This window comes from Cetorhinus maximus, chromosome 9, assembly GCF_964194155.1.
Source record: "Cetorhinus maximus chromosome 9, sCetMax3.hap1.1, whole genome shotgun sequence".
Lineage (NCBI taxonomy): Eukaryota > Metazoa > Chordata > Chondrichthyes > Lamniformes > Cetorhinidae > Cetorhinus > Cetorhinus maximus.
This window is the reverse complement of record NC_135887.1, coordinates 130,875,927-130,901,100: the sequence shown is the minus strand read 5'-3', so window position 1 is coordinate 130,901,100 and position 25,174 is coordinate 130,875,927. Positions and strand designations below refer to the sequence as shown.

At 43.9% G+C, this 25,174-nt stretch overlaps 1 protein-coding gene across 1 annotated transcript in view; it reads right to left on the bottom strand.

Annotated features, from left to right (window-relative positions):
- Nucleotides 1–25,174, bottom strand: part of ano3 (anoctamin 3) — a 564,514-nt gene that overhangs the window by 23,231 nt on the left and 516,109 nt on the right. The window contains exon 25 of the mRNA XM_078549540.1: nt 3,236–3,383. Coding sequence (XP_078405666.1) covers nt 3,236–3,383 — 148 coding nt within the window. The remainder of the gene's footprint in view (nt 1–3,235; nt 3,384–25,174) is intronic.

Below are 25,174 nucleotides of genomic sequence, written 5' to 3'. Positions count from 1 at the left end.
TTTTTCTCATTCCTTTACTGTCGCTGGGTCAAAACCTGGAACTGCCTGCCTAATATCACTGTGGGTGTGCCTACACCTCATGGACTGCAGCGCATCAAGAAGGCAGCTCACCACCACTTTCTTAAGGGCAATTAGGTATGGGCAATAAATGCTGGCCTAGCCAGTGAAGCCCATATCCTGTAAATAAATAAAAGGAAACGTGGACATCACTGGCTAGGCAATTATTTATTGCCCACCCCTAATTGCCCTTGAGAAGGTGGTGGTGAGCTAACTTCTTGAACTGCTGCAGTCCATGTAGTGTAGGTACATCTACAGTGCTGTTAGGAAGGGAGATCCAGCATTTTGACCCAGCGACAATGAAGGAATGGCGATATATTTCCAAGTCAGTATGGTCAGTGGTTTGGAGGGGAACCTCCAGGTGTCGGTGTTCCCATGTATCTGCTGCCCTCATCCTTCCAGATGGTTGTGAGCTTGGAAGGTGCTGTCTAAGGAGCCTTGGTGTGTTTCTGCAGTATGTCTTTTAGATGGTACACACTGCTGCTACTGTGGTGGAGGGAGTGAATGTTTGTGGATGGGATACCAATCAAGCAGGGCTGCTTTGTATCGGACAGTGTCGAGCTTCTCGAGTGTTGTTGGAGCTGTACTCATCCAGGCAATGGCAGAGTATTTCATCACACCCCTGACTTGAGCCTTGTAGATCGTGGACAGGCTTTGGGGAGTCAGGAGGTGAGTTACTCACCACAGGGTTCCTAGCCTCTGACCTGCTCTTGTAGTCACAGTATTTATATGGCTAGTCCAATTCAGTTTCTGGTCAATGGTAACCTCAAGGATGTTGATAGTGGGGAAATCAGCGATGGCAATGCCATCGGATGTCAAGGGGCCATGGTTAGATTCTCTCTTGTCGGAGATGGTCATTACCTGGCACTTGTGTGTTACAAATATAACTTGCCACTTGTCATGTCAGCCCAAGCCTGGATATTGTCCAGATCATGCTGTATTTGGACGTGGACAGCTTCAGTGTCTGAGGAGTTGCGAATGGTGCTGAACATCCCTACTTATGGAAGGAAGGTCATTGATGAAGCTGCTGAAGATGGTTGGGCCAAGATCACTACCCTGAGGAACTCCTGCAGTGATGTCCTGGAAGTGGGATGACTGGCGTCCAACAACCTCAACCATCTTCTTTTGTGTTAGGTATGAACCCAACCAGTTGAGAGTTTTCCTCCTGATTCACATTGACTCCAATTTTGGTAAGGCTCCTTGATGCCAGACTCGGTTAAATGCTGCCGTGATGTCAAGGGCAGTCACTCTCACCTTACCTCAACGCACCTCAGGCATTCAGCTGTTTTATCAGGGTTTGAGCCAAGGCTGTAATGAGGTCAGGAGCTGAATGAATTTAGCAAAAGCCAAACTGAGTATCAATGAGCAGGTTAATGCTAAGCAAGTGCCGCTTGATAGCACTGTTGATGACCCTTTCCATCACTTTACTGATGATCGAGAGTAGGCTGCTGGGGTAGTAATTGGCTGGGTTGGATTTGTCCTGCTTTTTGTGTACAGGACATACCTGGGCAATTTTCCACATTGCCAGGTAGATGCCAGTGTTGTAGCTGTACTGGAACAGCTTGGCTAGGGCTGTGGCAAGTACTGGAGCACAAGTCTTCAGTACTATTGCCAGAATATTCTCAGGGGCCACAGCCTTTTGCAGTATCCAGTGCCTTCAGCCAGTGTGGCGTGAATCAAATTGGCTGAAGACTGGCATCTGTGATGCTGGGGACTTCTGGAGGAGGCCAAGATGGCACTTCTGGCTAATGGTTGTTCCAAATGCTCCACCTTATCTTTTGTACTGATGTGCTGGGCTCCCCTAATCATTGAGGATGGGGATATTTGTGGCGCCTCCTCCTCCAGTGAGTGGTTTAATTGTCCATCACCATTCACGACTGGATGTGGCAGGACTGCAGAGCTTAGATTTGATCCATTGGTTGTGGAATTGCTTAGCTCTGTCTATTGCTTGCTGCTTGGCACGCAAGTAGTCCTGTGTCATAGCTTCAGCAGGTTAACATCTCGTTTTTAGGTGTGCCTGGTGCTGCTCCTGGCATCCCCTACTGCACTCTTCATTGAGTCAGGGTTGATCTCCTGGTTTGGTGGTAATGGTAGAGTGCAGGATGTGCTAGGCCATGTGGTTAAGTACAATTCTGCTGCTGCTGATAGCCTCATGGTTGCTGGATCTGTTTGAAATCTATCCTATTTAGCATGGTGGTAGCGCTACACAACACAATGGAGGGTATCCTCAATGTGAGGACAGGACATCATCTCCACAATGATTGTGCAGTGGTCACTCCTACTGATACTGTCATGGGCAGGTGTATCTGCAGCAGGCAGGTTGGTGAGGATGAAGTCAGGTATGTATTTCCCTTTTTTTGTTCTCCTCACCATCTGCCACAGACCCAGTCTAGCAGCCATGTCCTTTAGGATTTGGCCTGTAGTGGTGCTACTGAGTCACTCTCAGTGATGGACATTGAAGTCCCCCATCCAGAGAACATTCTGCACCCTTGTCACCCTCAGTTCTTCCTCTAGGTGGTGTTCAATATGGAGGGGCACTTATTCATCAGTTGAGAGGTGGCAGTACATGGCATTCAGCAGGAGGTTCCCTTGCCCTTGATGCCATGAGACTTCACAGGGGTACTCCCTCCCTCCCACCTGTATACCACTTGCTGCCACCTCTGCCCTGGGATAGGTGATGGAGGTGTCTGTAAGGTAAGGTATGATTTCATGAATACAATTATGTCAGGCAGTTGTTTGACTCACCTGTGAGACAGCTCTCCCAATTTTGGTCATCATTAGACTTTTAATTCTATGTTTTTTTATTGAATTCAAATTTTACCATCTATCATAGTGGGATTTGAACCCACATCCCCAGAGAATTACCATAGATTATGGTCCAATGACAATACCACTGCTCCACAGCACCTCCCCTCCTATGAAGCTCTTGAATTGATTTTAACACTGCGACATAGGAGAGCAACAGTCTCAATTGCAATTAGTTAGCTAGAGGTGGTTTGTTAAATTAGTTTTGCTGAGCTCCCAAATGTGAAGGATGGACAGCCCCCATTGACTGCTGTTTGAAAAAAACATTGCCCACTTTTTAATGAACCAACTAGGAATCCTCCAAGAACACATGCAATATAATAACAGGTTGTTTCAATTTAGATATGTATAGAAGTATAGGAAAATGTAATACTTTTCTTGTGTGTATCCCTGGTCTGCACAAGGACCATATTTGAATGCGTAGACAAAGCGAGGAATATAATCCGAGGTGATGGCAATCACAAAAGCATTGGTGATCACAGCAAGTACTCCGATTCCTTCCAAAATTCCATACCAGATTCCTAGCAAAGAAAAAAAAATCACTCTTTATAATATTCTTCTTTCCGATATCTGCCAAGTGATACTGCAGTGAAGGATTAATGCATAAAACGTGACTATTCAACACATAAATCAGCAACAGGAGCTATGACATGATGAATTTTAAATAAACTCAAATGGCTCACATGGAAAAGATATCAACTTGGTTTCTTTTTGACAATTGTCATTCTACCTTTCTGTAACTTGAACTGTCATCTGTATAAAATTTCATTTAGTCCGCACCCGGTGTTGTGTTCTGTACATCCAGTATAATCTAAATAAACCTTTCAAAACCAGCTGTTATGCGTACCTTTAGCCAGTGTGTAGCCATGTCTCTACTATTTAAATGGACCAAGGCTCTAAGTTAGCTTTCAGAAAGTTGATGGAGAACTATTTAGCTATTGTCCATTTTAATCGATCTGGTGGATCATTCAATGCCGTAACAGCACACCATCTGCTGATTCAGCTACACATTGCAGTCGCAATTACAGCAAGACAACTTTACACATCTTCATTCACAAATGTAATGAACAGAATATTCCAGTTACTGATCTTTAATATGGCTAATCTGCCCTACAAAAGACTGAAGTACAATGTCAATGTCTATATAAAAAGCTGCTAGTCATTTGCCTCAAGCCCCTCTTTTTTGACTTGAAGTCAGATTGGTTTAGAAATGTAATTTAATTTGATGCATTTCACTCTTAAATGTTTATGATCTGACCCATAATGTGATTTTGAAATCCATCTTCAGGAGATAAAACAGCAAGAGTTCAGGAGATAAAACATCGAGAGCTCAGGAGGTAAAACAGTGAAAGTTCGGGAGATAAAACAGTGAGAGTTCAGGGGATAAAACAGCGAGAGTTCGGAAGATAAAACAGCAAAAGTTCAGGAGATAAAACAGTGAGCGTTCAGAGAATAAAACAGTGAGGGTTCAGAGGATAAAACAGTGAGAGTTCGGGAGATAGAACAGTGATAGTTCGGGGATAAAAAAGTGAGAATTCAGGAGATAAAACAGCAAGAGTTCAGAAGATAAAACAGTGAAAGTTCGGGAGATAAAACAGTGAGCTTTCAGAGGATAAAACAGCAAGAGTGCAGGACATAAAACACCATGAGTTCAGGAGATAAAACAACCAAGTGGAGAGACAGTCATGAGATTGAAAACAGTGTGAATACAGAAATATAAATTTCTAAACAAGCACAGGGAAAGTAAGAACCTATAGGTACAGGAGAGGGAGCTGATTTGTGAGTAAGGGTGAAGAATTTCAACTTTCTACTAATCTTCAGTTTATAGTTAATAGTACAAGACTAAGGTTAATGTAAATTAAAGTAAGTAAAAATAACTAAAGTTTAAGTTAAAAAGTGATTTAAAAGTTTAAGTTTAAGGCATGGCACAGCTCAGCCAAGCAGAATGCCCATCCTGTGGCATGTGGGGAGTCATGGACACTTCTCATGACCCAGACCAGCCCGTGTGCAGGAAGTGTCATCGGATGCACAAGGTTGAGCTCCGTGTTTCAGAGCTTGAGCAGTGGCTGGAGTCACTGAGGTGCATCCGTGAGGCAGAGAACAACGTGGATAGCACATTCAGAGAGGTGGTCCCACCACAAGTTAGGGGCAAGCAGACAAATAGGGAATGGGTGACTGCCAGGCAGTCCAAGAGAAACAGGCAGTAGTACAGGGGTCCCCAGAGGTCCCGCTCACGAACCGCTTTTCCATTCTGGATGTCGGTGAGGGCAATGGATCCTTGGAGGAGTGCAAGAAGAGCCAAGCCCATGGCACCATGGGTGGCCCAGCTATACAGGAGGGGAGGAAGAGGAGTGGAAGGGCAATACTGATAGGGGATTCTTTAGGTAGAGGAGCAGACAGGCTTTTCTGGGGTCGTCAATGTGACTCCAGGATGGTTTGTTGCCTCCCTGGTGCTAGGGTCAAGGATGTCACAAAACGGCTGCAGGACATTCTTGTGGGGGAGGACGAGCAGCCAGAGGTCATGGTCCACATTGGTACTAACGACATAGGTAGGAAGGGGGGTGTGGTCCTGCAATCGAAATTTAGGGAGCTGGGTAGGAAATTTGCAAACAGGACCTCTAAAGAAGTAATTTACAGATTACTTCCACTGCCACGTGCCAGTGAGTACTGAAACAGGAGGATAAGGCAGTTGAATGCCTGGCTGGAAAGATGGTGCAGGAGGGAGGGCTTTAGATTCCTGGGACACTGGGACTGGCTCTGGGGGAGATGGCACCTGTACAAGCCAGACGGATTGCATCTGAACAGACGAGACTGAGTTCCTTGCGAGTCATTTTGCTAATACTGTTGAGGAGGGTTTAAGCTAACTCAACAGGGGTGTGGAAACCAGGAGGGAATATTATAAAGTGCTACCAGGGTGCATGGAATGCTGGGAAAGGCAAAAGCACTAAAATAGAGAATAGCAAGTTAATAGATGGTGTCGGAGTAAGGGAGCAAGTAATGAAATCTAAATCAGGGTTACACTGCACGGAGTATAGTTAATAGGCACAGTTTGCCTTGTGGGATTATGACATTGTGGCGATAGTGAAGACCTGGTTTAAGGGAGGTCAGATCTGGTTGTTAAATATGCCTGGTTACAAAGTATTCAGAAAAGACAGGAACGGGAATAAAGGAGGAGGGGTGGCGTTTTTGGTTAGGGAAAGTATTGCAATACTGTAGAGAGAGAATGTGTCAGAAGATTCAAAGATAGAATTGAGTTGGCTAGAGCTAAGGAATAAGAAGGGTGCAATTACATTGCTCAGTATAACATATGGACCACCAGCTAGTGGGAAGGAAATAGAGCAACAAATCTGCAAATCTACAGAAACGTATAAACATCATAGAGTAGTTATGATGGGGGACTTTAATTACCCGTATATAGACTGGGATAGTGGTAGTGTAAGGGCAGTGAGGTACAGGCGCTCCTAGATTGTGTTCAGGAGAATTTCCTGCAACAGTATGTATCCAGTCCAACAAGAAAGGAGACACTGCTAGACCTGGTTCTTGGGAATGAGGTGGGCCAAGTAGACCAAGTGACAGTGGGGGAACATTTAGGGGACAGTGATCTTTGTATCATAAGGTTTAGGATGATGGTGGAAAATGACATTGGTCAATCCAGAGTAAGAATAATCAACTGGCAGAGAGCGGACTTCAATGGAGCAAGAACGAAGCTGGGTTGGATAGACTGCAAGCAAAGGTTGACGTGTAAAACAGTAGCTGAACAATCAATGGGCTACTTTCAAAGAAGAGATGGTTTGGGCACAGCCAAGGGGTGTTCCCTCAAAAGGGAAGGATAGGGCAAACAAATCCAGAGCTCCCTGGATGACAAAGGAGATAGAAATTAAATTAAAGAAAAAGTGTGCTTATGACAGGTGTCAGGTAACAAATACAATTGAGAACCAAACTGAATACAGAAGGTTCAGAAGGGATGTGAGAAAGCAAATTCGAGAAGCAAAGAGGGATTATGAAGAAAAGACTGGCAGCTAACATAAAATGAAATCCCAAAGTATTCTATAAGAACATAAGAAGGAGAAATAGGGCTGTATAGGGGCCAAAAAGGGGATTTACACATAAAGACAAGACACTGAAGTGTTAAATTAATGTTTTGCATCTGTCTATAACTATGAGGCAGATGCTGCCCAGGCCATGGTGACAGAGAAGGAAACTCAGTCACTAGAATGTTTCAAACTTGATAAGGAGGAGGTATTGGATAAGCTGTTGATAAGTTGATAAGGCACGGGGACTGGATGAGATGCATCCAAGAATATTGAAGGAAGTGAGAGTGGAAATTGCAGAGGCATCAGCCTTGGGGGATTCTGGGGAGATGCCAGAGGACTGGAGAATTGCAAACAGAGATGGTTGATGAGGGCAAGGCCTTTTGATGTAGTGTACATGGATTTCCAAAAGGCATTCGATACAGTGCCACACAACAGGCTTGTGAGGAAAGTTATAGGTCATGGAACAAAAGGGACAGTAGCAACGTGGATACAAAATTGGGGGATAGAAAACAGAAAGTAATGGTTAATGGGTATTTTTCAGGCTGGAAGAAGGTTTGTAGTGGAGTTCCCCAGGAGTTGGTATTGGGACCCTTGCTTTTCCTGATATATATAAATGATTGAGATCTTGGTGTGCAGGGGACAATCTCAAAGTTTGTGGACGACACAAAACTTGGGAAAATTGTAAACTGTGAGGAGGACAGTGTAGAACTTCGAAAGGACATTGACACAGTGGTGGAGTGGGCAGATAGGTGGCAGATGAAGTTCAATGTGGAGAAGTGTGAGGTGATACACTTTGGTACGAAGAATATAGAGAGACAGTATAAAATAAAGGATACTATTCTAAAGGCCGTGTAGGAGCAGAGAGACCTGACCGTAAATGTACATAAGTCATTAAAGGTGGCAGGACAGGTAGAGAGAACAGTTTCTGAAGCATACAGTATTCTAGGCTTCATTAAGAGGGGCATAGAGTACAAGAGCAGGGAAGTTATGATGAATTTATATAAAACACTGGTTAGAGCTCAGCTGGAGTATTGTGTACCGTTCTGGGCGCCACACTATAGGAAGGATGTGAACGCATTGGAGAGAATGCAGAAGAGGCTTACGAAAATGGCTCCAAGGATGAGACACTTCAGTTATGAGGAAAGATTGGAGGAGTTGGGGCTGCTTTTCTTGGAAAGGAGAAGGCTAAGCGGAGATTTGATAGAGGTTTTCAAAGTCATGAGGGGTCTGGACAGAGTAGATAAGGAGAAACTGTTCCCGCTCGCAAACGGATCGAGAACCAGAGGGCACAGTTTTAAAGTGTTTTGCAAAAGAAGCAAATGCGAGGTGAGGAAAAAACTTTTTCATACAGCGAGTAGTTAGGGTTTGGAATGCACTGCCTGGAAATGTGGTGGAGGCAGGTTCAATTGAGGCATTCAAGTGGACACTGGATGATTATTTAAATAGAAACAGTGTGCAGGGTCACAGATAAAAGGCAGGAGATTGGTACTAAGTTAAAACGCTCAGAGGGCCAGTGCAAACACGATGGGCTGAATGGCCTCCTTCTACACTGTAACAATTCTGTGATCATACTTTTCCTGATTATAAAGCTAGCACCTAATGCGTAGAGAGATCATTGGCCTCCCAGATGGTAAGTTCGACAAAATCAAGAACAAAAAGAATTAAGTCAGAAAAATGTTTACATAGGGGAAAGCCATAATTTGAAATTCACAAATTGTTGTTGAATCAAGGACCCTAAATTTCTTTGAAAGGGAATCGAACAGCTGCTTGAAAACAACAATACTTCACACATTCCTATAAATGAATTGGTGAGTGAGTTTGTATCTAGTGGATAAAGCGCCAGTGCTGCTGAATGTGATAAAAAAAACTGTTGATTACACAATAAGGGGGAGGTGGTGGCATAGTGGTATTATCACTTGACTAGTATTCCAGAAACCCAGGGTAATTCTCTGGGGAATCCTGGGTTCAAATATCAATTTTTTTAAAAACTGGAATTAAAGCCTTATCGATTACCACAAAAAACCACCTGATTCACTAATGTTCTTTAGGGAAGGAAATCTGCCACTTTTACCTGGTCTGGCTTACATGTGACTTCAGACTCACAGCAATGTCGTCGACTCTTTTAAAAAGAAATGCCCTCTGAACAAAGGCAATTAGGGATGGGCAATAAATGCTGGCCTAGTCAGCAATGCCCACGCCCCATGAACAAATAAAGCAAAAAAATGATCTATGATTGTATAGGTACCAGTAGGAAATCTAATTTAGAATATACAAAATGCAAATTGGAGCTTAATGCAGCAACCACAAATATGGGAAACACAAGGCCCATCCCATCCCATGTGAACAATGTTCAAAGGTAACCCTTTCGCTTCCCCTGAACCCTATTAAAATTGAGATTTCCAATTCCTGCAGATCCAGCAATTATCATATCATCATTGATGAATACACAAAGAAACTTTGTTTAATATTGGACCGGACTGTACAAAAATGACAGGAAGAGAGTCCAGTTTCGCAAAAGGAACCAGAATTGTACAACATGGTGCTGCCACAGTGATAACTTGACAACTAATTTTATTCTGTTGTCCACCAATTCTCTTTCATCTTCTCTTCCCTGAATGCTTTAATTGTTTTTGCTGAAATACGGCTTCACTACACCAAACACCTTTTGTTATCATATCCAAGACACAGATTTTCGCTCCCAGGTCAGGTGCGCAGAGACGGGAGAATTCCAGCTCCTCAAACCTGACCTTTAAAAATGGCTGCCCGGACGCTGAGTTTTCAATCTGGTGGTGTGGGGCGGGCAGGGTGCAGGGGAGTGGTGGTGGGTGGCAGTGGGTGGGTGGTGGTGGGTGGTGTGCGGGCTGGATGAGGAGTCAGGGCAGGTGACCCGGGAAGAACTGAGGTGGATGTGGAGTGTGGAGGCGGGCTGGGTGGAAGGGTTGCACTGGGGCTCTGGCACTGTGTCCAAAGTTTAAAACTAAAAATTAAAACATGAAACATCCCTCCAGTCCTCATCCCCCCCATCACTCCCACACACTTCCCATGCCCAATTTTGCCAACCCATGCCACCTCATGCCTCCCATCCACCCAGTCTAACCCCTCATACACTCCATGCCAATATATGCTCCTCCAGACACCCAGCCATGGACCTTCATAGCTCCTTCATAGCCAATGCCTTTCTAACCCCACCTCCATGGCCCTTTATAGCACCTTTTCCAGCCTATGCCCTTCCACACATCCCCCACTGCCCTTGATAGCTGCTATGCCAACTTAATGCCAATTCATGTCAACCCATGCTCCCCATCACCCCCTTTGCCCTTACACCTACAATGCCAACTCACCCACTTTTGTTAGCAAACCCAAAACTACTTACCTAAATCATGAGTTTGAAGAATGGCCGCACATGCGCAGTTCATCCATTTTCATGGCCTGAATTTTGCACTCGTCAATTAATGGCCAACCAGCATGTAACACGCCCAGAGAAAGGCTCAGCACTGCTATTAAGGGTGGTCGCTGATGTCACCATGGGTGCTGGTGAGTGCTTCCACTGATCTCCCCAAAGGCAGACAGATGCCTCAGGGAGCTGCAGACATCCAACTAATAAAAGAGAGCCCAAAAATGCTGCAAAAAGTGTCCATGCAGCACAATCAAGCGCCTGAAAGCACACCTCATAAAAAAGTCACCAGATGTTTCTCTATATTTCAAATCCTGACAGAGATTTCATCATCCCGCTCTTGGGTGAGGATTGATCAAAAACGTAAAGCCCGTCTGGCCGATTGGCCCATCCGCCAACTGTAAGGTTGGGCGGGCTACAAAAAATTGCTGACAATTGGCCTGTTAATGGGCTTAAGTGCCCTCTTAATTGTTGACAGGCACTCTTCTGACTTTTGCATGCGTCTGCGCCGAGCGAAATACTGCGCGAGTACGCGATGACGTCGGGGCGCTCACCGAATGTCATCTTCCGCAATTTCATGCCCGTTCAGGTCAGTGAAATGGCGTGAAACTGAAGGTCTGGTGATCTGTACAGGAGCGCCAGGGAGAGGTGTTCCAGTGAACAGAATGGGGAGGGGGACAAAGAGGAGATCCCAAACCAAGAAGAAGGTCCCAAACCAGGGAGTGGATTGGAAAGGAGTCCCAGAAGAAGGGCCCAGGCAGCGGCGAAGTCTGGGATCAGGGATAGAGCCCGTTGAGTCATGACAAACAATAGGAGCAGCGAAAAAGGCTCCAAGTTAAAGAAAGCGCTGTGGAGATAAAAACAGAAAATACTGGAAAAACTCAGCTGGTCTGGCAGCATCTGTGGAGAGAGAAACAGAGTTACCGCTTCAAGTCTGTATGACTCATCTTCAAAGCTGAAGACAGGTAGAAATGTGATGGGTTTTATACTGTTTAAGAGTGGGTTGAGCAGGTTGGAGCAAAATAGAATGTCAGGGATAAGTGGGAACTCATGAGAGGTTTGGCAAAGATGTCATGGACTCAAGACAAAGGGAGCATTAATGGTATTGTTAAAGACTAAAGAAGGTGCTGAAAGTGGCATCAAGGTAAGCTAGCAGAATGTTTTAATAGCAGAACAAGCGTCAGCACTCTGTGAAAACAAAACATAAGAACAAGTGACAGATAGCCCTGTTGGGGGTGGGGTGAGTTGGAGAGTGAAAATAAATAAATTAAAGAGCTGCGGAGGGCAGACTTGAAGCAAAGTGGGCTTGAGAGAAGCCCAGATGATCTGAGGAGGCAGCCAAAGTTTTGTTGCTCCATGCCGGGGGCCACAGGGGCAAACATAGTGGGGTAGTGGTATTCTGCTTGGCATGGCCAAATATTTGAAAGTGTGCTTGGAAGGTGAAGCTTGAGTGTACACGGAGATCCAGAGGAAAGGAATGTCAGAAGGTGAGACTGAAACTCTGGACGAGGATCCTTGTTGAAACCGTCTGAGTAGGAGCAATGCGGAGATTGGAAACCCATGTGAGAAAGACAGAATTTCAGTGACACTGGTTGGTTCACAATGTGACAAGTGCTTGTGTGGGTTGTTGAGAAATTCATAGAATCTGCTTTGGCTGCATCTGTCATTTATTTTGGAGTGTGATGTGTCTGACCACAATTCGCCAGTTGGTTCATATATACCGCATATTTACCCTGAATATTAGAGTATAAGATAGACATGATAAATGGATCTATCTTTCCGAATTTGTATGTCTGTAAACATATAGGTGGGGTGAATATTTGAATATTTTTCTAGTTCATTTTTCTTGTTTAATAAATATTTTATTCTTTTTGTTAAAAGCTCATCAGCAGACTCCTGTGAATTTGTTCAGTAACTTACCTCCCCAGTTTCTAAAAAAATAGAAGTTAAGATCTATCAAGCCAGGTTTCACTCTTGGATCTGACTTGTCCAGTAGTAATATCAGCTGGGATCATAACAGTATCACCATGGGCAAACCTCAGGACCCATGCAGTTATGAGATAAGATAAAGTTGCATAAGATAAAGTTTGAAGTGTCTATTGCAGATTTCACCTTATTGAAAAACCACTCCCATAAATTAAAAACATTTACTACATTTATATTCCTACAACCAAATAAAGCCTTATTAGAACAAATATTTTATTCAAGTGTGCAATCCCTTATAAAAATATGCATTGGAATTCATAGTCCAACTTCAGAGGGTCCATAAACAATTATAGCTGTAAGTCAAACTGTGAAATAGCAGGCGCCCTACTGTGATAATGGACGGTGGTAAAATCAGTGGTGCAGCACTAATCCAGTAATCCACTAATCCTCAGGTTTATGTCAACAGAGTGAAATAGCAAGCAATAATTTCTTTAACATTCTAGACTTTTTTTTTGCAAAAGGTTTAAAGGGCAGGAATTCAAATGCCTTGACAACTTGACAGGTCCCTTTGACAGGTGTTTCTGACAGTTTTGACGATTGATTTTGACAGGTACATTGACAGTTTCAATAAGCTTGAACAGGAATGAGTTTATGTGCTTTTTATGCACATTTATGCCAATTTTAACAATTCCAAAGGGCACCTTACCTCCCCCAAAGGTGTCCCGGAAGCAGATCCATAGGGGTACCTTGCCTCTCCAAAGGGGTATAATGGCGATCCAACTGAATCCACAAAGTTCAACCTGCTCTTACCTGGTCTAGTCTACAGACTTTGGGTTTCACACCTGGCCTACCACAATTCCATCTCAGTGGAGGCAGCTGATGATTTAAATGGTCAACTGCCTCTATAAAACAAGCATGCATGAAACACAACCCAACCCTATTCACACACCCCCAAAAATGGGAAGTGCCGTGTTTGGGGGCGGGACTTATGATTTTCAGCCACTTCTGCCATTTTTGCCATGATGGAGAGGTGGATATCTGGGCCCAAGTGTCTAATCTTCACATGAATATTATCAACAGATTATTTATTTGTGAGCTGAATATTCTTATCACCTGACAGCCAAATGTGTGCTTAAAACAGAAGCTTCATGGAATGCAATCATGACTACAGATCATGGCTGAATTTTCCCATCACTAGCCTGGGGATGCTTGGGGCAACAGTGGTTTCTCTCCCATTGTCATGGCTGAAATCAGCTGCCTCAGTGCAAACTAGGGTTCTAACCTAGCACAATGACAACAACAATGACTTATATTTATATAGTGACTTTAACGTAATTAAATGTCCCAAGATGCTTCTCAGGAGCATCATAAGCAAAGTATGGCACCCAGCCACATAAAGGGATATTAGGTCAGATGACCAAAAGCTTGGTCAGAGGGTTAGTTTTAAGAAGTGTATTAAAGGGGGAATGTGATGCAGAGAGGGGTAGGAAAGGTATCCAGAGTTTGGGGCCCGGGCAACTGAAGGCATGGTCGCCAATGGTGGAGTCATTATAATTGGGAATGCACAAGAGGCCAGAATTAGAGGAGCGCAGATATCTTGGAGGCTTGTGGGGTTGAAGGAAATTACAGAGATAGGGAAGGGCAATGCCATGGAGGAATTTGAAAACAATTATCTCCTGGGGCACTTTCCTTCCTTGACCTCGCTGTCTCCATGTCAGGTGATAGACTGTCTACTAATATCCATTACAAGCCCACCGACTCCCACAGCTACCTCGACTACAGCTCCTTATGCCCTGCTCCAAGTAAGGACTCCACCCCATTTTCTCAGTTCCTCCGTCTCCATTGCATTTGTTCTGATGATGCCACCTTCCAAAACGGCGCTTCTGACATGTCTTTCTGTTTCCTTAACAGAGGGCTCCCCCTCACTGTGGTTGACGGGGGCCTCCATCGTGTCCGACCCATTTCCGGCACCTCTGCTCTCACCCCTTCAGCTCCCTCTGAGAGCCATGATAGGGTCCACCTGCCCTCACCCCACAGCCTCTGCATTCAAAGGATCATCCTCCGCCATTTCCACCAACTCTAGCTTGATGCCACCACCAAACATATGTTCCACTCACCACCCCCACCCTGTCGGCATTCCATAGGGACTGTTCCCTCCATGACACCCTTGTCCACTCCTCTATCACCCTTAATTCCTCATCCCCTTCCCATGGCACCTTCCCATGCAATCGCAGAACGTGCAACACTTGCCCCTTTACCTCCTTCCTCCTCATCGTCCAAGGCCCCAAACATTCCTTTCAGGTGAAGCAGCGCTTTATTTGCACCTCCTTCAAGTTGGTCTACTGCATTCGCTGCTCCCGATGTGGTCTCCTCTACATTGGAGAGACCAAACGCAGACTGGGTGACAGCTTTGCAGAACACCTTCGGTCTGTCCGCAAGCATGACCCAGACCTCCCTGTCGCTTGTCATTTCGACACTCCACCCTGCTCTCATGCCCACATGTCTGTCCTTGGCCTGCTGCAATGTTCCAGTGAAGCTCAACGCAAACTGGAGGAACAGCACCTCATCTTCCGACTAGGCACTTTACAGTCTTCAGGACTTAACATTGAGTTCAACAGCTTCAGAACATGAACTCTCTCCTCCGTCTTTACCCCTTTTTTAATCCAATTGCTTTTTTTATTTTAATTTTAATTAATTTATTTTTCTTTTTATTTTATTAATTTTTAAAATCATTTTTCCCCAAACGCTGCCTCTCACCGACCCCCCCCACCAACCCCCGCACCCCCCCCCCCCCCCCCCCCCCCCCGCCCCCCCCACCCACACACACACACACAGGGCCATCTGACACTGGTTTTAACATTGTGCTTTCACAGAGCGCTAACCCTTTTTCTGATATTAACACATTCTGCTCTTACTTTTATGCCACTATCAACATCTTCTTTAGTCTTTACCACAGCATTAACACTCCCTTTGTTTTGTGTCCATGACATCTTTGTCACTCTCCTACCTACGCCTGACCTTCTATCTTGCTCCACCTGCTCCAACCCCAGCTACACAGTATAAAATCCATCAGATTTCTGCTTCTCGTTAGTTCTGAAGAAGAGTCATACGGACTCGAAACGTTAACTCCCTTTCTCTCTGCACAGATGCTGCCAGATCTGTTGAGTTTTTCCAGCATTTTCTGTTTTTATTTCAGATATCCAGCATCCACAGTATTTTGCTTTACCTCCTGGGTCATTTGTTCACTACCCTAATCAGGGACTACAATTTAATGTCTAAGACTTTAACACTGAACATGGTGTCTGCAGTACAGAAGCAGGTCCTTCAGTCACTGTCCCTCCGCTGGCTCTTTGCTGGAGCAATCTAAAATGAATGCCATTGCCCTGTGTTCTTCCAATCGTACTGTATCTCCTTCTGCTTCAAATAATTCCCCAATTTCCTCTGAGAAAAGAGAGTGCTTCTGCTGCAGCCATTCCACAACAAGGTACTCCATGCTCCAACAAACTCACTGCTTGAAGAAGCTTCTCCTAACAGCTTGCTTGACTGTCTCAGTGATCATTTAAGTTGTTAATCCTTTCATATCCTTCAGAAGAAAAAATATTACAGAGCCATAGCAAAAAAGCACGAGTGGGGCTAATTGGATAACTCTACCAAAGAACTAGCATAGGTCTGATGAGCTTAATGTGTTGTATCGTACCCTGATGCAATGATTATCACTGATTTCCCCAACTTAAGGAAGAAGTTTTTCCCTATTCATACTATCAAAATCTTTTGCAATTTTAGAAAGTGCTTCTTTTGTTCCAGTGTACAGTGTTCTAACAGTTCAAATTTCTTTGCATGATAATTGTTAATTCTTTAATGAATGATATTGTTCATTCTTAATTCCTGAACTCTGTTTATTTGTTTAGCAAGTCTTTTTTGTGAGAGACACCCCATCAATAAATGCCGTATGATATTTTTATGGCTTTATCCACCTTTACTCACACGTGTAGGAAAATACGCTGTGAACTCTTTTCTGTTTATCTGTTACCACTGCCATTTCTTCTATGTTTCTAAATTATATTAAAATAAAAGACATACATTTATCTAGTGCCTTTTACATGCTCAGGACATCCAAAGTGCTTCACAGCTAATTAAATTTCTATTTAACACGACCCACATTGAATTGCCACTACTATTGCCTTAAGCTCCATATCTTTCTTAAGTTCTTTGCAGTCCTACTCACTATTTACCAGATCCCCTTCCTTTACATCATCAGGAAATTTTGAATTTGTTTTCCTACAGACATGTCCAACTCCTTCAAATACATTAAGAACAAAAGTAGACCGAGTATTACCAATGCCTCTCCAATCTGAGCAACCCCTATTTACCCTAGCTTTTTGATTCTTGCCCATCAACCCGGCAGATGGTGAAATTTGAGTTCAATAAATATCTGAAATTAAAAATCTAATGATGACCATGAACCCATTGTCGAATGTCATAAAAAAAACCCCATCTGGTTCACTAATGTCCTTTAGGGAAGGAAATCTGCCGTCCTTACCTGGTCTGGCCTACATGTGACTCCAGACCCACAGCAATGTGGTTGACTCTTAAAAATGCTCTCTGAGCAAGGGCAATTAGGGATGGGTAAAACATGCTGGCTTAACCAGTGATGCCCGCATCCCATGAATGAATAAAAAAAACCCAACTTTCTATCCATGTTGTTACATTTCCTCATCCCAGATACTGGAATTTTTCAGTCATGTCTCTTGTGAGGAATCTAACCAAACACATTCTAAAAGTTAAAAGCAAAGAACTGCAGATGCTGGAAATCCAAAACAAAAACAAAAACAGAAATACCTGGAAAAACTCAGCAGGTCTGGCAGCATCGGTGGAGAAGAGCACAGTTGACGTTTCGAGTCCTCATGACCCTTCAACAGAACTGCCTACAAAGTCTACAAAATTTGTTAAACATAATTTGCCTTTAACAGCTCTGTCCTAATTCTCCTTGCTCAGTCATGCATTTCTAAATGGTTCACTATTTTTATCTTGAATTTTGGGTCCTAAGAGCAATTCCGCAACTGCTGTGAGGCTAACTTGGCCATTGTTGATTTGACTGTTCTTACACTAAGAATTTGTGAGGGGTATGCAGGTAAATGGCGCCTTTGGTATCAAGCTGTAAAATTCAAGTTAACCTAAAAATGTGAGTTAAAACAGTCAGGGTGTAAACTCAAATGCAAACCTTCACTGATTTAGGGGCGTAATTCTTCTCGAATCTACAAGGAGGAATTCAACCAATTTAATAACTACATTCTGCAGTTCCGCTGGCAGAGATTAAGCAATGAAGAGCTCCAATTTTCATTTAATACCACTCCACGCATGGCAATATCATTTAATTGAAATTTAAAACATAAGCTGCAAAAATATCATTGGCCTTTGGCAAGATCAGCTGCACCAAATCGGCAGCCTTTTCTTTGCTTCCCCCCATTTGTACTTGCAGTGTGTGCCAAAATATTGCATAAGTGCTTCAAAAATTAAGATAGGTACATGAGAAAGGTATTCTACAGCTAAAATAGGATTTATTACTCTGAAAGTTATCAGATCAAGTGACTTTTGAAAAATTTATTGATGGGATGTGGGTGTTGCTGGCTAGGCCGCCATTTATTACCCATCCCTAATTATCCTCGAGAAGATGGTGGTGAGCTGCCTTCTTCAACCGCTGCAATCCCTGTGGTGTAGGTACACCCACAGTGCTGTTAGGGAGGGAGTTCCAGGATGTTGACTCAGCGACAGTGAAGGAACAGCGATATATTTCCAAGTCAGGTTGGTGAGTGGCTTGGAGGGGACCTTGCAGCTGGTGGTGTTCCCATGTGTCTGCTGCCCTTGTCCTTCTAGATGATAGCAGCTGTGGGTTTGGAAGATGTTGTCTAAGGAAGCTTCATGTATTTCTGCAGTGCATCTTGCAGATGGTACACACTGCTGCTACTGTGCATCGATGGTGGAGGGAATGGATGGGGTGCCAATCAAGTGGGCTGCTTTGTCCTGGATGGTGTCAAGCTTCTTGAGTGCTGTTGGAGCTGTACTCATCCATGTAAGTGAGAAGAATTCCATCACATTCCTGACTTGTGCCTTGTAGATGGTGGACAGGCTTTGGGGAATCAGGAGGTGAGTTACTCGTCGCAGGATTCTTATCCTCAGACCTGCTCTTGTAGCCACAGGTTTTATATGGCTAGTCCAGATGAGGTTCTGGTCAATGGCAACCCCCAGGTTGTTGAGAGTGGGGGATTCAGCGATGGTAATGCCATTGAATGTCAAGGCGCAATGGTTAGATTCTCCCTTGTTGGAGATGGTAATTGCCTGGCAATTGTGTGCACAAAGGTTACTTGCCACTTGTCAGTCCAACTGCTGCAGTGATGTCCTGGAACCGAGATGATTGGCCTCCAACAAGCAGAACCATCTTCCTTTGTGCTAGAAATGACACCATCCAGTGGAGAGTTTTCCTCTGATTCCCATTGGCTTCTGTTTTGCCATGGCTCCTTGATGCCAAACTCGGTCAAATGTTGCCTTGATGTTAAGGGCAGTCACTCTCACCTCACCTTGGGAGTTCAGCTCTTTTGTCCATGTTTGAACCAAGGCTGCAATGAGGTCAGGAGTTGAGTGGCCCTGGCGGAACCCAAACTGGGCATCAGTGAGCAGTTTATTGCTAAACAAGTGCCGCTTGATAGCACTGTTGATGACGCCTTCCATCACTTTACTGATGATTGAGAGTAGACCGATCGGGCAGTAATTGGCCAGGTTGGATTTGTCCTGCTTTTTGTGTACAGGACTTCCTGGGCAATTTTCCATAAGGCCGGATAGATGCCAGTGTTGTAGCTGTATTGGAACAGCTTGGCTAGGGGCATGACAAGTTCTGGAGCACAATTCTTCAGTACTATTGCCAGAATATTGTCAGGGCCCATAGCCTTTGCAGTATCCAGCATCTTCAGCCATTTCTTGATATCACATGGAGTGAATCAAATTGGTTGAAGACTGGCATCTGTGATGCTGGGGACCTCCGGAGGAGGAGGCCAAGATGAATCATCCACTCGGCATTGCAAATGCTTCAGCGTCTTCCCTGCTTGGCTTTAAACAGTAACCTTCAGTGTTCTAAACCTTTTAAACCTTCTAAAACAGCTCCTGCATTAATGTGTGCCTATGACACTGGATCCCTTGTTGGAAACGTTTAACAGTTGTTACTTACCAGATTAAGTTAGGTTACTTAGGGGAGGTGGTGGCATAATGGTATTGTTGCTGGACTAGTAACACAGAAACCCAGGGTAATGCTTTGGGAACCTGGGTTTGAATTCTGCCACAGCAGATGTGGATTTTGAATTCAATAAAGATCTGGAATTAAAAGTCTAATGATGATCATGAAAGGATTGTCAATTGTTGTGAAAATCCATCTAGTTCACTAATGTCCTTTAAATTTTAAGGAAGTCTGCTGTCTGACCCATAGGAATGTGGTTGACTCTTAAATGTCCCTGAACTATGGATGGGCAATAAATGCTGGCCTGGCCAGCAACGTCCATACCCAATGAATAATTTTTTTTTTAACGAAATGATCCTACCTATGAGCAGAAATAAGCTATAATTAGAAGGCAGCTTTGGAGTACATCTTCTATTTGTGGGTATTACAACAAGGGAAGAAAATGCTTTTCATCTTTAGACTTAGGTTGAATTTTCTGAGTTTGTGTTGCAAACATCAAGTCTTGTCATTGGCGCGAAACACGCCCATCGCCGTCCCTTACGCTTTCTTGGGAAGTGAGGCAAGTAGTTTGCTTTTGGAAAACCAGCCATTTTGCATTATCAAATGGAGTCATACCGAGCACAAAGGAAGATGGTTGTGGTTGTTGGAGGTCAGTCATCTCAGCTCCAGGACATTACTGCAGGAGTTCCTCAGGGTAGTGTCCTCAGCCCAACACCTTCCGCTGCTTCATCAATGACCTTCCTTCCATCATAAGGTCAGAAGTGGGAAGTCCGCTGATGATTGCACAATGTTCAGCACCATTCGCGACTCCTCAGATACTGAAACAGTCCATGTCCAAATGCAGCAAGATCTGGACAATATTCAGGCTTGGGCTGATAAATGGCAAGTAATACCCACACCACACAAAAGCCAGGCAATGACCACCTCTAACGAGAGAATCTACTCATCTTCCTTTGACATTCAATGGCATTACCATCACTGAATTCCCCCGTTATCAACACCCTGGGGGGGTCACCATTTTCCAGAAACTGAACTGGACCGGTCACATAAATACTATGGCTGCAAGAGCAGGCCTGAGGGTGGGAAAACTGTGGTGAGAAATTCACCTAAAGACTCCCCCAAAGCTTGGATGAGCGCAATTTCAACAACACTCAAGAAGCTCAACACCATCCAGGCCAAAGCTGGATTGGCATGTTGCCCATCACCTTAAAAATTCACTCCCTCCGCTATCGAATCATAGTAGCAGCAGTGTGTACCAGCAAGGTGCACTGCAGCAATTAATGAGGGCCCCTTCAACAGCATCTTCCAAACCAACAACCTCTACCACAGGAAGGACAAGGGTAGTGGATGCATGGGAACATCACCACCTGCAAGTTCCCCTCAAGGTCACACACCATCCTAGCTTGGAACCAAATCACCGTTCCTTCACTGTCGCTGGGTCAAAATCATAGAACTCTCTCCTCAACAGCACTGTGGATGTACCTACACCACATGGACTGCAGCGATTCAAGGCGGCGGCTCATCACCAGCTTCTCAAGGGAAATTAGGGATGGGAAATAAATGCTGGCCCAGCCAACAATGCCCATGTCCCGTGAAAGAATAAATACAATCCCAAATACCAAGCTGTGGACTGGGCGCTATTCCATAGCACTCATAAAACTTTTTAAAAATGTATTCTTTCATGGGATGTGGGCATCACTGGCAAGGCCATCACTTGTTGCCCATCCCTAATAGCCCTTGAATTGAGTGGCTTTCTAGGCCATTCCAGAGGTCAGTTAAGAGTCAACCCACGTGGCTGTGGGTCTGGAGTCACATGTAGGCCAGGCCAGGTAAAGATGGCAGATTCCCTAAAGGAAGGAAATCCTTTCACAAAGGACATGGGTTTTTACAACGATCAACAACAGTTTCATGGACACCATTACTGAGACTAACTTTATAATTCGAGATTTTATTAATTGAATTTAAATTCCACCAGCCACCATGGTGTGATTTGAACCCATGTCCCCAGAGCATTAGCCTGGGCCTCTGGATTGCTAGTCCAGTATCGTTCCCACTAAAGCACCAGCTCCCCATTAAAAAACCTTATTAAACTATAGGTCCTGCATATTAATTGAAAGACTTTCACCAGCACAAGTATCCACCCTCACATCCCAGACTACTCCCAGACTACACTAAATGGAGAAAGGATGGCAAAGGCTCTGTTATTGTTGGGTTATCTCAGCAGACATCGGTTTCTTACTCAAGATGAGGTCTTGCTGGAGGCAATGGTCTTTCCTTCAAAACTCTTTTATTTACATAACTAACCATATACAAGGTTCCAGAACATCAGGACATAGGTACAGCTCCTCTCTAAGGTGCTTCTCACTCATCTCCTCTCAGTGAGTGACGTCACTATGACGTAGCTCCTTATGCACATGCTCAGTAACTATTGTTAGACTTAACCCTTTACTCTACATGTCCCCACCCCCACCGAATCTTTATTCCCCACGTATACACATCCTCCTCATGCTTCCCCACAAAGTCTCTGCTTTTAAAGGGATAGTGTCCTTGGTGGTTTCACCAGTCTTCCCGAATGTCTTCACGCTGTTTTTGACTGTATTGATTAAATTTTGTCCTCTCTATCACAATATTTCTATGGAGACTGAAGTATGAGTCAAAAGCTCCGATGACATCCTCGTAGGAGGCTATCTCTCTGTTCAGCCCCTGTCTGTCAGCACATTGTTATATACTGTTGGGAGCATCCTGGACAAAGTGCTGACTTGGTCTTTGTTATTTTTACATGCAAGGCCTGAAGTCTTGCGATACTGGCTGAAATGCCTTTGCCAATTTTGCCATTGTTCAGCCTGTCTGGGGCCCTCCCCCATTTTGGAACGATTCAAGGAGAGGTGAGGTATTAGCCATTTCTTACCCTAGGTCGAGGTTTTCTTTTCTGACACGCTTGTCTTGCTAGCCGCTGGGCTGTGTCCTTGTGTTTTTCCTCTCCGGTGTGGTTGCTGGGTTGGCCTCAAAGTCCTTTACCCACTGCTCTGTACCGCTGCTGAATTTCTCTTCAGGCTTTTCCCATCATTTCTTACTGTTTCTCTGTGGGTGTAGTCACTGCTGCCACCCTCTGTTATTGTTGAATTATCTCAGGAGGCATTGGTTGCTTACCTTGCTGGAGGCAATGGTCTTTCCTTCAAAACTCTTTTATTTAAACAACTAACTATATACAAGATTGCAGAACATCAGAACAAAGCTACAACTCCTCTCTAAGGTGCTTCTCACTCATCTCCTCTCAGTGAGTGATATCACTATGACATAGCTCCTTCTGCACATGCTCAGTACTTATTATTAGCGTTAACCCTTTACTCAACGAGGACCACCAGGGAACATAAGCACAGATGTTTTTATTCATTAGAATTCTAGCCACAGTCTAATTGAAAGTATAAATCTGTTCACTTCAGGACATTCCTTTTTATACTGATGCATAGACTTGTTTCTAATTTTTTTTCATTTGCTAAAACATATTTTTCAATAATCTGTACAAACTGGTGTCAACCTTGGTTCCACTGTAGCACACTTGTCTCTGAAGTAGAAGATCATGAGTTCAAGCTATAGAAGTTGATCACATAATCCGGACTGATATTTCTATGGGATAATCAGAGAGCACTGCTCTGTTGGAGATACTGTCCTTTGGGTATGACATTGAACTGAGGCCCTGTCTGTCCTTTTAGGTGGATGCTGTTCTAATGCACTTCCGGTTGGTCTCCCACATTCTATCTTCTGTAAACTTGAAGTCATCTAAAGCTCTGCTGGTCATGTGCTAACTTGCACCAAAATCCTGTTCGTCTATCACCCTTGTGTTCGCTGATCTGTATTGTCACAGGTTAAGCAACACCTCAAATTTAAAATTCTCACCCTTGCCTTCAAATCCCTCTATACCTCTGAAATCTCCCACAGCACCGCAACCCTCCAAGATATCTGCACTCCTCAAATTCTGGAGGGAGGGATGGTGCAGTGGTATTATCACTGGACTAGTAATCCAGAGACCCAGGGTAATGCTCTGGGGACCCAAGTTTGAATCCCACCATGGCAGATGGTGGAATTTGAATTCAACAAAAATCTGGAATTTAAAGTCTGATAATGACCATGAAACCATTGTTGATTGATGCAAAAACCCATCAATCTGGCATCCTTACCTGGTCTGGCCTACATGTGATTCCAGATCCACAGCAATGTGGTTGACTCTTAAATGTCCTCTGAACAAGAGCAATTAAGGATGGGCAATAAATGCTGACCTGGCCAGTGATGCCCACATTCCCACAAAAGAATAATAAAAAAAAATTCTGGCCTCTTGAGCATTTTAACCACTCTCCCTTTGGTGGTTTTGCCTTCAGCTGCCTGGACCCTAAACTCTGGAATTACCTTCCTAAACCTCTCCACCTCTCACTCACTCCTTTCAGGCATTGCTTAAAATGTGCCTCTTTGATCAAACCTTTGGTCATGTGCCCGAATATCTCCTTATGTATCTCCTTAGTGTAATATTTTGTTTTATAACACTCCTGTAAAATGGCTTGGGGTATTTTATTGCTTTAGAGTCATTATATAAATACTATTGTTGTTAAAAATCCCATGGGACAATCAAAGGAGGATAGGGAAGTTCTCCCTGATGTCTTGTTAAATCTCATCCTTCAACAAAGACCTAAAAACAGATTCTCTGCTCATTTATTTCATTGTTTTAAAAGGCGACTTGCTGTGTACAACAGGCTGCCATGTTTCCTATATTAAAACTGTGACCATACCTCAATTGTGCTTCACTGGATTTGACATACTTTGGGGATGTGAAATGCATTATATAAACGCAAGTTCCTTCTTCACTGAGTGCCTGGAACTGGAGACTTTCCAGTTTATTGGGTAAAAGGGACTTATCAGTCACTGAAACAAGCTATAAAAGTGTTTATTGTCTAAAGACTCCAGGTATATTTAGTATTTGAATGACTTTTCATCTCAGTGCCTTCTTTTAAACCCACCTGAATGCACTTTGTTTTAAAATGCCAACACTGAAAACACTTACCTCTTTGCCCAAAAGGCCTCTCAACACGACTGTGATTAAAGACATAAAGTTCTTTGCTATAGGAACATAGGACAGAGGAGCAGGAGTAGGCCGTTCAGCCCATCGAGCCTGTTCCACCATTCAAAGTGATCATGGTTGATCATCCACTTCACTGCCTTTTACCCACACGCTATCCGCTTATCCCTTTATGTCATTGGTATTTAGAAACCTGTCAATCTCTGCTTTAAACATACTCAATGACCGAAATATGGGATTTGCATGTTAGTCCCAATTCTGCCCAATGCCCAAATGTTCACAATGGAACATCTTGTGATACAGATCACTAGCTCAAACCTTTTACACCTTCAATGCTGCAGAATATACCTCTGGCCATATTTCCTCTTACTTGTAGATAATCCAGAACTAACACCATTTCACTCTTATAAAGAGTTAATACCCATTTATGACGTGAAGCCTTCCCTAAAACATATCTGACAACACGGGGTAATACCACCTGAATCCTGAAAAAATACTCACTGTAGCTGTGGTGCAGCATTATTACACACTTGTCAGGAAACACAGCCTTATTAAGCAATGAACTGCATGCCTGTTTACCTCCACAAACATCAGCATACTTTGCAACGTACTCTTATATTCTGACAAATCTCATTCTTAAGCTGGATCAGCGCACTCCAAGGTAG